Consider the following 15,106-nt stretch of genomic DNA (forward strand, 5'->3'; position numbering starts at 1 on the left):
CAAAATATATTCACTAAATCTAATAAAAAGTCGCATATATAGCTTTCTAAAATTCATGCTGTCTTTTGGGAGGATGATTACCTGAATTTGTAAGAAGCTAAGAAAGCAACCATGAGGGAATGAGAGAATCTTCAAATGAAACCATTAAAATTCAATTAATTTCATCTGTTCAGTCAACAGTAGCTAATCTCATGAAACAGTTATCCATCGGTACAGTATCTGAGTACCTAGTAAACATAATTGTGCTTTAAGTGTTCTAACATCCTACCATTGGATACAAATAAATCCTGTTGACTGTTTATCCTGCAGTAGAAGCTTTCTTTGGGGCTGTAGAGGTACCCTGGCTTCTTTTTATTGAATACAAATAATTCAGAATCAGGATGTCCACTCATTTGCACAGGTTACCTGTTTTCTATCTGGATAAGAAGCCATGGAGAGGCACATCCTCAGCTGATGTAAAATGCTCTAATTAATTTCAGAGGAGTTCTGCTGATTTTTATCCTGTTTTATGACCTGCTCTACTTAATCTGAACAGAAGATTAATCTTGTTGTAGGTGGAGTTTCCACATTCTGCTTGTTTACCAATCAGGCTTTTGAAACAAGTTGCCTCTCAGCTAATCCATCAAAGATTCTTCTGTTATGCCCATTATCGTGTTACCAAAATGCTAGTAATGAAGCCACTATTTTGTTACCCTTAATGAATAGCATGGATAAGTCAGTAAGAGATGTAATATATTTCTGCAGAAATATAAAACAAGTACTCCAAATGCCAACTGGAAGCAAAGATCTGGATCTGTCATTGGGAAATATGTAGAGGGAAAGGTACTGTCTAAAAGGTAAGAACATAATTTTTCTATTTGGGATGTACCTGACAATCATGGGATTGCACAGGGAAGAGATACAGTACTTATTTCAGCTTGATTGTGCTCAAAACCACTGCAACTTGGAATAGCTAGTCTAATATTGATATTGCATGTATGCATAACAGTTCCACAAGTGTAATAACTGGATGTTCTTCAGTAATTTAGAAATAAAAGCCTAGAAGGTATGATATGGTCAGTCCAATCTCAGTTGAGGAAAAGGAGGTTCAGGGCCACCTTTAAGCTTCCAGGAGGAAAGCTGGTTTAGTAGCTGGTGTTACTTAGAATGACAGGAATGTGGTATGGTACCTCCTGACATTCTGAACAGAGGCATTTCTGCACCACCTGTTACTGCTGGCCAGCTATAACATATAAGCACATGGCATAGAAAAGATGCAGAAGACTTAAATCTTAATGATGTGATCATAAACATGAAAGTAACCTAAGCAAAGTAATTCATTGATAAGTTTCTTTTTGGCAAAGAATCTGGGAAGAATAGTAGGAAGTTATCCATTGGGTAGGTGCAAGCACAAGGTCCTCAGAAGAGTACTGTGTGGGTGTTTTAGTTTCCTGAAGCATTTTTAAAATTAAACACAGTTCAGATATGGAGAGCCAAACTTCATTTGGTATGAAGTGGCGCAACTCCATAGATTTCAATGGAACTGTACTAGCAATGGTAGGGCCCTTCCTACGGAAGTGAGAATTTGGTTACATGCAGACAGTATGTGGTTTTTGTCCTTTTTAAAAGAGTAACCTGGGAAGCTTGCAATGACTATGCTGATAGGTTAGGGATGATGTGAAATTTGTATTTAATAATAACCTTCTTCCCCCAAAACAAACCATTCCTCATGAATATTGTAGTATTGTGTTCTGTATGGCTTATCTATCAGTACAATACATACATACATGTCTGTCTGTCTATAATTTATTACATATGCTATAAAAATACACACTGAATGTTGGACTTACTTTTTAACAGTCAACTAACTGGGGCAGTCTAAATCTGAATAATAAAGAGTATAAGGACCTGATAATAACTCAGCTGTGCTAATTTTAAGTCAAAAGTAACACCATTGGATAGCATTAGATCAGTGTAAATTAAATAAAAGTCAAGAATAAGGTTATTTTATAACAGGATTCTTCCTGATTTTTATCTAGCCAGTCCATTGAAGAAGAAGATGTTTTCAGTAACTCCACAAGAAGAAGGAATTCTGTTGGCTTGAATGGATATATTTCTGTAGAGTCTGACCACTGTACTGGAGAAATGACTCAAGGTAAACATCTCCAGAGAATCATATCAATTGAAGAAGATCACCTACCCCAGCTTTTGGATAGGTCGCTTGAGAAACAGTTAAGCAAATGGACAGAAGAAGATGAGAATGTGTCTTCAGAGAAGGAAATGGATGAGATGCAGCTGACACCATCTTCTCAGCATATGCCATCATCACCCAGAGGGCAGCCAGTGGGAAAAGAAATGTTGTCACATGTAAGGACCAACTTGCCTTTGATCAAATTAAATCAATATAATGTAATAAATTATTTTTAGAAGCCAACATTATTTGGCTTTCCTTTTGTAGAATAGTGTCATCTGTCCAATTTGGGCAAACATTTTTATACTCGTCATTGATCTGGGTGTAAAAATTTCAGTTCCTGGCCACTGATTTTCATGAGCAAATCATGGAGATAGAAGCAGAAGTAGTCAGCTTGATGCCCAAATTCATTTTAAAAGTGCAAAAAAGGAAAGGCAGGCCTCAGCTGACAATATACCCCATAATCTTATAAATGTAGTAGCAAGTGCTTAGATTTCTGGACTGAAGGTGCATGGGTTGCTATATATTTTATAGTTGCATGCGGATGTTTCATAGAATCATAGAAAAGTAGGTCTGGAAGAAACCTTGAGAGGTTATCTATTCCAACCCTTTGCCTGAGGCAGGATCATCCATATGCAAATCATCCCATTTCTTCCTGGCTCCAAATATAACAGTCTGTACATAAGCAAAGCAGGGAGACCCTGTAGTCAGGAACCTCTGGATTTAATTCCCAGGAGGTGTGCTGGCACACCCCAGTCAAAATCTTCAGCGTTGGCTGCAACCAAGACCACCCTCTGAGGAGAGCAAACTCTGCCCCTCCCCCTTTCCCTGGACACTTGAGCGGCAGAAGGGAAAAAAATTCCTTCCCAGTCCCATGCATCAATAAGCAAAGCCCAGAAGCATAGGAAGTATTCAAAGGAGCGTATTAGTATAGCTGCTCCTAGATCAACCCTGACCAGTATTTGTCCAGCCTCCTCTTGAACATCTTCAATAATGGAGACTCCACTACTTCTCTGGGCAGTCTGTTCCACTGCCTCACTGTTCTAACAATGAAGAAGATTTTCCATTTATCCAGTCTAAACCTACTTTGCTGCAACTTCATACTTCAGAATCCTATTGAACCTGTGATCCATCAAGACTCCTAGATTCTTTCTGAAGTGCTGCTGCCATCCAGCCAAGTGTCAGCTATCTTGTATTTTTAATTATTCTTCCGTAAGTGTAGCACCTTGTGTTTGTCAGCATTGAACTTCATCCTGTTAGCTCCAGCCCAGCTTTCCAGTCTGTCCAGATCCTTCTAAATTGCACTCCTGTCCTCCACCATGTTCACAGTCCTTTTAAGTTTCATGTTGTCTGCAGATTTGCTCAAACATTTCCCAATTCCAGCATCTAAATTGGATGGGCAAAATACGGCTCACAGACTGAATCCGGCCCTCCAACAGGTTTAATCTGGCCCACCGGTGGACAGCTGCCAACTCATTGGATCTAGCTTGTGGGCAGCCGGTGGCTCTAACTGTTGTGTGGTGCTGGGTAGATGGGTAAGACTACTTTTGCCCAGTCATCAGCTGTGGACCCAGGCAGGACTTCCACCACGGCAGGTGGGTGGCAGCATCAGCTGTGGTGCGGTGGGCAGGTTCAGGAGCGCAGATGCAAAACTTTCTGGTGGCATCCACAACTGACCTGCTTCCCTCCCAGTGCAGTGGAAGCTCACACCCAGAGCCTTGATCCAGAACCTGCCAGGGGCATCAGCCATGGACCCATGCTTCAGTAAATTGCCAGGTATTGTGGTGAGGCTAACTGGTTTACAGTTCCCCGGATATACCCTTTTGCCATTTTTTAGAGAGGCACTACAGTGACTCTTTTCCAGTCCTCTGGTACCTTGCCCATCTCCCACGACTTCATAAATATTATTGCCAAGGGCTCCAAAATTTCCTCTATCAGTTCTTTCAGTACTTTGGGATGAAGTTTATCAGGCCCTGTTGACTTGAACTTATTTAGATCCATAAAAGTTTTTGAACTAGCACTTTTTTTGTTATCTCATCCCTCAACTTCTCCCAATCTTTATCCAAACTAATTCTTATTAGGTGTCTGGCTGCAGTTTACCTTTTTTGTGAAAACCAGGGAAAGCAGCTGTTGAGTAGCTCCACCTTCTTTACATCTTTTGTTAGGAGTTTTCCTTGGCTATTTAATAGTGGACCCACAGCTTCCTTGATCTTTCTTTTTTGGCCAACATACTTATAGAAGCTCTTTTTGTTGTCCTTAACCTCCCTCACTAAGTGGAGCTCATCTTTTACCTTTGCCTTTCCTGATTTTTGTCTCTGCAGGCTCTTGCAATTTCCCAGTATGATTCCTTGGTGACCTGCTCATCTGTCCACTGCCTATATGCTTTTCTTTCCTTTTGCATTTGAAACATCCTAGAAACTCCTTATGCAGCTACATTATTCTCCTACCACTCTTCTTGAGTTTCCATCATGTTGGAACAGTTTCTTGTTGGGCTTTCAATACTGTGCCCTTCAAAAGCTTTCAGGCCTCCTTGGGTGCCTTTGTTTTTCAGTTCGTCTTCCCTTGACACCATGCCTACTATTTCCTTGAATCAGTTGAAATCCACCTTTTGAAATCTACATGTAGTCTTAAAGTCAAGTGAAATTCAGCAGGGAATCAAGGTGATGAAGTTGATCGTAGAAGGATGTGTCACCAAAGATGCTCAAAGTGAAGACTAGGCAGCCAGTGCCAAGGGACTGTCTATCAGGGTTGAAATTAGACTAAGTGATATTAAGATATAGGACTAGAAAATACTACTATTGGTGGTCATAAATGGAGAAGAAAATGTGCCCCTTTTTGTTAAAATATAAATATTTTTAATGAAATTTTAACCAGATCATGGACAAGGAGGAGGATATTTTTGCAAAAAAAAGTTTCCTGTTCTTTTGGTTGAAATTTAAACAGATTTTTTTCCTGAAAAACTGAAACTAAGAAAAATGTTCCAGCTTTGTCCTTGGAGAAAACAAGTTGTGTGTATAGTAGTGGTTTATAAAATCTTAAGGGGGGAAATGTAATTCTTTCCAGCCGAAAACCCCACATGCCCTGATTCTGCTTTATAACTAATTATGCTTATATTCTAATTTTAGTATAGTTAACTGTTCTCTATTGTTCAGTCATTGAAAGTACATATTTAAAGGATTAAGGTATAGAAAATAGGTATGCTCAGTTGTAATTATGAAGCTCTCTCCTCTGGAAGAACCAGGCAGCCTGTACATCTTTAAAGTAGTGGTAAAATTATGCCAGGGTTACACAATAACTTCTAATTAGCACACTTTATGATAAGGTATAACCAAGGTACAGAAAAAGGCTTTCCGTAAAAAAAAAAAAAAAAAAATAGCTCATCCAAACCTACTTGGAGAATTAATGTGATATCGCTACAAGGTACTCTGTACTGTTCTCAGAATAGAAGTAGAGTTATCCTCAATTATTATGTACTGCTTGCTCTGGATAGCTGCATCTTTCTTTAACTTAAGGTCAAGTAGAGCCTTTTCAGCAGATAGCTGCTGAATTCACTTATTACTTAATTAACAGAAAAGTGTCCTGACACTAGTTAACTAGCAGAAAATGTTTGATGATCCTGCTGTTATACATTATCATGTTAAGACAGAAAACTCCCTCATTAGTGGTATTAAATAACAATTGGAAAGTCTATTAACTGGCTTCTTAAACAAATTAATAACTTGAAATATTGATCTTGCTCAGTATTCCACTCAAATCCTTCATATTTCAGGAGACAGCAGCAATGATTTACGTGAGAAGTGGGATGGTTGGGTGGATCATCATGGGGCTGGGGCCAGGAAATCAGTTCTTCTCTGCTTCATGTCACTTCAGGGACAAATCCTCTTTACCCATCATGCACCTGTGTAGCTATATAACTGCAGTTTTCATAGATTCATAGTTGTTAGGGTTGGAAGGGACCTCAAAGGATCATTGAGTCCGACCCCCTACCAGTGGCAGGAAAAGGTGCTGGGGAAACTCATTGAAGAGCTCTGCTTTGTCCCTCCTATCTGTCACCAGCTGCCCTTGTCTATCCTGTAGGGGTCCTATGCTTCCCTGCACCTTCTTTTTGCTCCCTATATACCTGAAGAAGGACTTTTTGATGCCCTTAATCTTTGTTGCTAGCCTGAGTTCTAATGCTGCTTTGGCCTTCCTGACTGATTCCCTGCAAGTGCGAGTCAAGGAGGTATACTCCTCCTTGGCAGCTACCCCCTGCCTCCACAGCCTGTATGCCCCTTTTTTTCCCTTAGGCTTTCCTGTATTTCCCTGCTTAGCCAGGAGGGTTTCTTAGCCCCTTTGCCTCCTTTTCTATGCAGTGGGATTGCCTTCTTCTGTGCCCGAAGGATCGTTTCCTTGGACCACCCTTCCTTGACCCCCATTCTGTCAATGCTCTTGAGCTTTAATGCCCCACTAACTAATCTCATAAGCCTCCTGAAGTCAGCCTTTCTAAAGACTAGCACTTCTGCCCTGCTGTTACTCTTCCCACCCTTTGCCGGATAGTGATTCAATCAATTGATGGTCACTGTCCCCTAGGTTGCCTTGTACCTGCAGATCCTCCACTAAGTCATCCCCTGTAGCCAGCACCAAGTCCTGCAAGGCGTTCCCCCTAGTGGGATAGTATACCTCCTGCATCAGGTGGAGGTCTGGTATGCAGTTTAAGAACCTACGTGAGTTTAGTTCTGGCTAACTGATCCTCCCAGCAGATGTCAGGGTAGTTTAGGTCACCCATGACAACCATATCTCTTGACTGTACGGCCTCTGAGAGCTGTCTGGAGAATTCCTGGTCTAGCTCATCTTCCTGGTGTGGTGGTCTACAATAGACCCCCACTGCCAAGTCCCTTTCCCCTCAACCCCCTTGTATCCTAACCCACCGTACCTCAGTTTGGCCTTCCTCTGATTCCATATTGATTATAGAAGATGTATATCAGTCCTTAACATAAAGAGCAACATCCCCCCCACCTGCCTTTTCCCTACTTTATCCCATCTGTGCAACCTATAACCTTCAATGCCTACCACCCAAATGTGAGTAGGGTCCTACCAGGTTTCAGTTAGCCCAACCAGGTTGAAATTGTTGTTTGCAAGCAGGAGTGCAAGTTCCTTCTGCTTGTTCCCCATGCTCCTAGCATTAGTGTAGAGACATATAAGCCCTGCAATGGGTGCCCTTGGTGCCCCCTTGTCCTGATATTTATTGGGTCCCTTAGTGCTTACTAGGGCTGTGTGAAATTTCACCGTGTGTTTCGACTTCTGTTTTGATGGAACAGTGTTTTGTTTTGTTTCGTTTAGTTTCAAAAGCACTGTTCTGTTTCATTTCATTGAAACTGTTTTGCTCAGGGAGATAAGTGTAGAGGTGTTTCTGAGAAACTGCACCTCAAACTGTTCAAAGTAAAACTCATAACACTTGCTGGCAGTGTCAGTCTCCTGTCATCTGGTGCAAATCCAGGGGCCATGCCCCCTAGGAGGAGTCTGTCACAGCCCTCCAGGGGGTAGAGGCCCCTGGATCTGCGCACAGGGTGACAGCAGGCTGTCACTGCCAGATGGGGCCAGCGGCAGTAGCAGTCTTCCCAGTGCTCAACACAGGCTGCACTCAGCACAGGCTGCGCCCAGCGCCGGTCCCAGCCGGCAGCAGCAGCCTCCTGTCATCCAGTGCTCAGATTAGGGGCCCACCTGCACCCCCAGGAGGGCAGTGAGGTGGTGCAGGCCCCCGATCTGCATACCAGATGACAGGAGGCTGCTGCTGCTGGCTGGGACCAGTGCTGGGTGTAGTCCATGCTGAGCCAGCAGCGACAGCATGCTGTCATCCTGCACGCAGATCTGGGGGCCTGCACCCCCAGGGAGGGCTGTGGGGCTGTGCCAAACTCCTCCCGGGGGGTTCAAGCCCCTGGATCTGCACACCGGATGACAGGAGGCTGTCACTGCTGCCTCGGGTCAGTGGCAACCCCCAAGTTCCCGGCGCTGGGTGCGGGATGCGCCCAGTGCCAGTTCCAGGCAGCAGCAGCAGCCTCCTGTCATCTGGCATGCAGATCTAAGGTCCTGCACCCCTGGGACTTCTGTCCCACAGAAGTCCTGCACAGTCCTGCAGCCCTCTCAGGGGTGCAGACCCCCGGATCTGTGGGCCGGATGACACGATACTGTCACTGCCAGCAAACATTACGAGTTTTGCTTTGAACAGTTTAAGGTGCAGTTTCTCAAACCTCTGCACTTATCTCCCCGAGCAAAACTACTGCTTCCCAACAAACTGTTCTAAGCACAAGGCCAAGAGTTAAGCATTGTCCAGGACACACTCCAGCCCTTCTATATAGTTATGTCTTTTCTGGGACTGAAGTTTCAGGTCTTGGCTGTGGCCTGTGTGTGTGCCTGAGCAATTCTAATCTCCCCCTTCAGCTATGCAGCCATAGTACAGCCAGCACAGCATGCCCAATAAGGAAGTGTGGGCATGTGTAGCTATATTGAATCCCAAATATTGCAAAAATGCCCAAAAATTAATTTATATGTCTAGCATACACACCGATCAGGAGAGCAAAGGGAAAATAGGCTCTGTCCTTTCACCTCTCCATGTAGCCTTCCTTCCCTCTCTTATCCTTTGAATTCCCTGTCTGTTTCTGTTGCAAGTCTTTAGGAGAAAATAGGAGCTCAGTAACTGTTGCATGTTCCAGGTACTATGGTAATATCCATTATTGTTGTTGTTGTTTCTGATGATGATTATGATATTGATGAACGTTTGGGCCTAAATTCTGTCCTCAGTTGCAAATGTTTGACTCCCACTGATATCGAGTGCTACTGAGGGAGGAATTTGGCTCTGCACATTCTCTTTATTTACTCCCTCTGAAGGAGGGCTGAAGCCCAGCCTAGGCACCATCTAGTCTACCTGAAATGAGGAAAAAGGACCTAGCCAGTCCACAGGCTTTACAGAGCTGGCAGACCTCTGTGGGCAGGCATTAAGTTGGGTGCCATCAAAGGGCAACATTCAAGAGTGCCCTTCAGCATTGCCCTTTGTTATGGACAGAATGTTTTTCTGTTATTTCTCTGCTATGGTTGTTTGAATCTAATGGAGGAAGGGGAGGGTTTTAGGAGATGGCTGCAGTCCCTCTGTAGGTGAGGGATATGTGGGCTCAGGAGGGACATTGGGCAGAAAGGGAGGGATCTGCCTTGGGCATGAGACAGGAGAGTGGGAGTGGGTAGGCAGGTAGGTAGATTCATAGATGTTAGGGTCAGAAGGGACCTCAATAGATCATCGAGTCTGACCCCCTGCATAGGCAGGAAAGTGTGCTGGGTTTAGATGACCCCAGCTAGATGCCTATCCAACCTCCTCTTGAAGACCCCCAGGGTAGGGGAGATCACCACCTCCCTTTTGGAGCCCATTCCAGACCTTGGCCACTCTAACTGTGAAGAAGTTCTTCCTAATGTCCAGTCTAAATCTGCTCTCTGCTAGCTTATGGCCATTATTTCTTGTAACCCCCAGGGGCGCCTTGGTGAGTAAAACCTCACCAATTCCCTTCTGTGCCCCCATGATGAACTTATAGGAAGCCACAAGGTCGCCTCTCAACCTTCCCTTGCGGAGGCTGAAGAAGTCCAGGTGCCCCAGTCTGTCCTCATAGGGCTTGGCCTGCAAGCCCTTAACTATACGAGTGGCCCTTCTCTGGACCCTCTCCAGGTTATCCACATCCCTCTTGAAGTGCGGTGCCCAAAATTGCACGCAGTATTCCAACTGCGGTCTGACCAGCGCCTGTTAGAGGGGAAGTATCACCTCCTTGGACCTGTTCGTCATGCATCTGCTGATACACGATAAAGTGCCATTAGCTTTTCTGATGACTTCGTCACACTGACGACTCATGTTCATCTTGGAGTCCACTAGGACTCCAAGATCCCTTTCTGCTTCCATGCCTCCAAGCAGGTCATTTCCTAGGCAGTAGGTATGCTGGACATTTTTCCTCCCTAGGTGCAGCACTTTGCATTTCTCCTTGTTGAATTGCATTCTGTTGTTTTCTGCCCATATGTCCAACCTGTACTTGGGTAGGTGAGGGGGAGAGGTTTTCTGTATCTTGTTGTGGATGCGGGTTGGAAAGCATGGTTGGTTGAGCTGGAGGGTTTGCTTTCATGTGCAATAGGCAGGGAAGTGGGAGTGGGTGGGGTACGATGAAGTTTGAAAGTTTTAGGTTGTCAACTGAGAAATGTGTTGTTCCTTATCTTGTGGGTTAGTTTTTATTGTAAGCTGCTCTGAGCCATCCTGGATAGGGTGCAATATAAATCTAAATAGAGAAGGACCTTGGGGGTTACCATGGACCATAAGCTGAATGTAAGTCAACAGCACATTGCATTGTATTAACAGAAGTGTCTCTTTCAAATCAAGGGAAGTGATTATTTCACTCTGTTCAGCACTGTTGAGGCCTCACCTAGAATACTGTGTCCAGCTTTGGGCCCCACCTTAAAGAAGGATGTGAACAGTGTGGATAGAGTCAAGTGGAGAGTGACAAATTATTAGGGGGGACGCAAGACCTATGAGGAAAGGCTGAAAGAATTAGGGTTATTTAGTCTGGAGAAGACTGGGGAGGTGGTGGTGGTGCGGGGGGGATTTCATAATAGTCTTCAGATGCATGAAGGGCAATTCCAGAGAGGATGTAGATATGCTTTTCTCTGAGGCTGTAAGGGACAGGACTAGGAACTAATGACCTTAAACTGCAGCAGGGGAAATTTAGGCTGGAGATTAGGAGGAACTTCCTGACCATAAGGTTGGTCAAGCATTGGAACAAACTACCAAGAGAGGTTGTGGAATCTCCATCCCAGGAAGTTTTCAAGAGCAGGATAGACAGACACTTGGCTGGGATGGTTTAGTCGGGAATAATCCCGCCTTGAGTAGGTAGGTGGACTAGATGATTTTATGAGGTCTCTTCCTACTTTCATATGGTCCTAATACTGTACAGCATGTTCTGTGTAAGGTTTACTTCTGAGAATCAAGAGGTCTCCAAAGTATAGGATTTAAAGACAAAAAAGTCCATTTGGGTTCTCTAACACAGGGGCTTTCAACCTTTTTGTGTCAGTGTACCCCTGGTGGCTGGTCGAGAAGCAGGAGTCCCCTGGTGGCCAGACGAGCAAGGGAGTGGGGTATCCCCCAGTGGCCGATCATCAACTGGGGGGACGACCATCTTAAGTACCCCCAGGGGTATGCATACCTCCGGTTGAAAACCCCTGCTCTAACGCATCCAGCTGGCTAAAACAGAGCTTCATGCTTTTAACATGCTCCGACGGCAATGCAGTCCTCTTGACCCCTGGCTCATAAGAGGCTGTGAGTATAAGCTTTTCTGTATGATCATTTTCTAACTGCCCTGTTGCTGGCATTGGAGATGGGGATAAAGGACACTCACTGCCTTCCGTCGGAGCAGCTGGAACAACAGAAGCTGTTTAATGAGGAGCACCTGTTATACTTAGTAGATTATACAGGCTACTTGGGTGTGACCACTGCCTATTTGTGGGGAAGAAGTGTGGGATAGAACTCGTAGTACTTCTTCCCTCCCTTTATGCACTCATTTAGGGACCACACTAGCTCTAGCACATTTTTCAGTTGATTTTTTTTTTTCTACTACAGGTTTTCACTTCCCAAGGTCTGGGGCTTGCATCTCTTAAGAAGATTTCTGCGTAGCCCAAGAGAAGGAAAAACTATGCTGATCTCACTCCAGTTAGCACTGGGATTCTGGTCCCTTTCCTTTCTGGCAGTTCCAACCAGTGTTGGCAGTCTGACCAGGAAGGACTGTGTGCTTGTCACTGGCCAGCCCCAAGGCAGGCTACGTGCACAGGCTTTGAAGTTTGCAGAGCTCCTGAAGAAAAAGTCCTCCCACTCCCTGGGTGTGTCTACATGAGATGCTTTACTGCTCAGTAGACTAATGTACTGTGCAGTAAATCATCACTATGTAACTGTGCACAGAAGCTACTATGCATTAAAATAGGCTAATTCAGTTTTCTACCATGCCATTAGTTAATGCATAGTCGCTCATGGTTACATTGCTGACCAGGAGCAAAGTTCTCCCAGTCAGTCAAGGAAGCAGAGGGTGGAAGAACTGTCCCCTCTCCAAGGCATCTGCCTACTTCCCAGCCCTTGGTCCGATCAACTGATTGAAGAGGGGGCTGAGACAATGTCCCCTGCCCCTGCAGCAGGCAGCTGCTGTCCCTGGTCCTGAGATCTCAGAGCCAGGGCTGGCAGCTGCCTGCTGCAGGGGCAGGGGACATTGTTCCAGCTCCAGCCCTCAGATTGGAGCCAGCCCAGCAGCAGGCAGCTGCCTAGGGCAGGGGGCTTTGTTCCAGTTCCGGCTCCAATCTTGGAGCCAGGGTCTGGCAGGTGCCTGCTTTGGTTGCAGGGGACATTGTCCCAGCCCCAGCTCTGAGATCAGAGCTGGCCCTGGGGGCAGGGGAAAATGTCTCGGCTCTGGCTCCAAACTTAGAGTGGGGGTTGGGTAGCAGGCAGCTGCCTGGGTCAGGGGTGCTGGGTGGGAGGCAGCTGCTTCAGAGGTGGGACAGCTCTCCCCCACCCACCCCTCTGGAGCCCAGGCCTGACCCTGGTGCCCCCTGCTAGCCCAGGCCTGACACCTGGGGAAGCCTAGAGCTCCCCCTGGCTGCCATATGGGAGCAGAGCAAGACAAGAGTAGCCCTGTCCCTGAACTGCTCCCCTTGGGAGCAAATTTGCTTCTGATGGACACATAGGTAGATGCACTCTCAGGGAAAATTTACTGTGTAGTATTTTACAGCTCAGTAAGCTTTCAGTGCCTTAATTGCACATGTAGGTGTGCCACCTGTATCACAAGTTACAAGGACTCCCCAGGCAAATGTGCCATATATACTGGTTGTTTTCCTTGCCTAACAGACCCTTTCCTGTGTTTTACTGTGTAGTGCTCTTCTGTATTAAAGGCTGTAGAGGGCCTAGAAATGCCTGGGTATTGTGGCAAAATTACTCCATGCAGTCATAAGCAACAAGCTCATAAAAGCCCCCTGGGTCTTGTTGTCTAGAGCAGGGTTGTCAAATATACATCCTGTGGGCCAGACCCAGCCTTCAGAACTGCTTTATCTTGTGGGTCTCCTGGCAGGCCTGGGAGTTTGAGGGTGCTGTGGGGGCATGGCCTACCAGGGCTACTGGGCCCTGTTGGACATGTCATTTGATTGCAGGGGGTGAGTGAGAAATGTATCAACACAGCTTCATTTACCCCAATGCCACCACAGCAGCTGCTTGCCCTACTACCACCAACCTCACCACGATCCAGTTCTGGACATTCACAAATTTATTGCTACTGGTAAGACCCCCCTCATCTGAGGACAGCATGGAGGTGAATGTAAATTAATTCTTATTTAGCAGTGAACATGTTATTTTCAACCCAGGGCTGTCATTGAAAAGTCTATCAAGAAGCAACACACACTGTCTGCAACCTATTTCACATGTGGGCCATCAGCTGTGCCACACATCTTCAAAGCGGAAGCTACAGGCTGGGATGTTCTGGTTAGGGTTAGGATGTACTAAAACGAGCATTGTGTTGGGGCGGACTCCAGTGAAGTTTAAATTTATGCTTCACATCTAAACCCTTCTATCTCCTTCTATTCAATGAATCTTCCGAGGTGCAGAGGCTCAGCCAGGCACAACTTGTCCCCCTCAGCTCCCTCAAGGTAGAATCTGATCCACTGAGGACCCTTGTAGACCTTCAGGTAAAGAGCATGATAGGATCTGATGTATAGACACAGTTGCATCTCCTGCCATGCCATACATGGGGCACTGCCATATCTGGGAGCCCCATCAGCTGATGGGGCTCTCAGCCACCTGGCCATATATTCAATTAATGGTGTGATAAGGAGCCAGAAAGTTTATAATAAAACATTTTTATGAAATACCTTTGTAGCTTATTGCTTGTTTTATCATGCCATTGATTGATTGAACATGTGGCTAGGTCACAGTTTAAGATGTGATTAACTGGTCAATTGTATCTTAAGTGTAACATGTAGATGGGGCCTCAGTTTCTTCCCACTGTCCTGTTAGCACTGACAGGAACTCAAAGGTGTTATTTCAGCTGTCAGCTGTGTATGCAAAATCTCTAATAGCACGTGGCATCGAGGTCAGAAATCTGAGTTCACGTGATAAGCCAAAGGGAAATTTCCATTCCGTGACATATGGTAAATTACATTCCCAGTTCAATACCTAGCAGGTCTGGCTGTGTTGATTTCCAGCCTTTTGATTTATTTCTTCAGATCATAGTTTTCCAAGCACTGGGTATGACCATCTTGGCATGAGGCTGGACTTTTGCCCAGAAGATAGTTTGGCCAGTGGTTTCCAAGCACAGGATTCGACTTCTAATGCTGCATGCAGCAGGGCATCTCCTGGAGTCAAAAGTTTGTCTGGAGGCTGCTGAGACATAAGCCTGTTTTTAACATGGGTCATGACAGGCTGGAAGCTCTTTGCAGATTGTAGGGTTAGAATATCTGACAGGAGCCGTTAAAAGCTTAGAACTGACCATCCCTAGATACAGACTTCAGACAGGTTATAAAGAAAAGCATCTCTGTTTGTACTCACTAACCATGGCATTGGAGCCTTGCATTTGAAACCAGGGGGGTGTCTCCTTCATGAGTGGGCCTGGTATGTCTCACATGAGGGCAGCAAAGCAATCTGTATGTGGAGCTGAGATGTAATGGGGCCTTAGGTTTTTGCCTCCACTGATTTAACATATTAAAATTGGAGGGCTAGAAGGGGCTTCAAGGGTCATCTGGTCCAGCCCCCTCCCCAGCACAGAGATGAGTTTCATTGTATTCCTTGGATTTATATGTGGGCACTGAAGTTAGGATTTTTGATGCCAGCTAACTTCTTATTGTTTTGAACTAGTAGGGTTGCAACCTGGGGCTTGGCAGTCCAGTTTGATGTGTGTGCAGGATTCCTGC

General features: G+C 45.3%; 1 protein-coding gene across 4 annotated transcripts in view; it reads left to right on the plus strand.

Annotated features, from left to right (window-relative positions):
• The window catches only part of CRACR2A (calcium release activated channel regulator 2A), a 121,869-nt gene that overhangs the window by 51,309 nt on the left and 55,454 nt on the right, over positions 1-15,106 (plus strand). For all 4 annotated transcript variants that reach the window (XM_025209109.1, XM_006027820.3, XM_025209110.1 and 1 more), the window contains 2 exons: positions 745-836; positions 2,019-2,346. In XM_025209109.1, the coding sequence (XP_025064894.1) occupies positions 745-836; positions 2,019-2,346 (420 nt within the window). The remainder of the gene's footprint in view (positions 1-744; positions 837-2,018; positions 2,347-15,106) is intronic.

This window comes from Alligator sinensis, unplaced genomic scaffold (genome assembly GCF_000455745.1).
Source record: "Alligator sinensis unplaced genomic scaffold, ASM45574v1 scaffold177_1, whole genome shotgun sequence".
NCBI lineage: Eukaryota > Metazoa > Chordata > Crocodylia > Alligatoridae > Alligator > Alligator sinensis.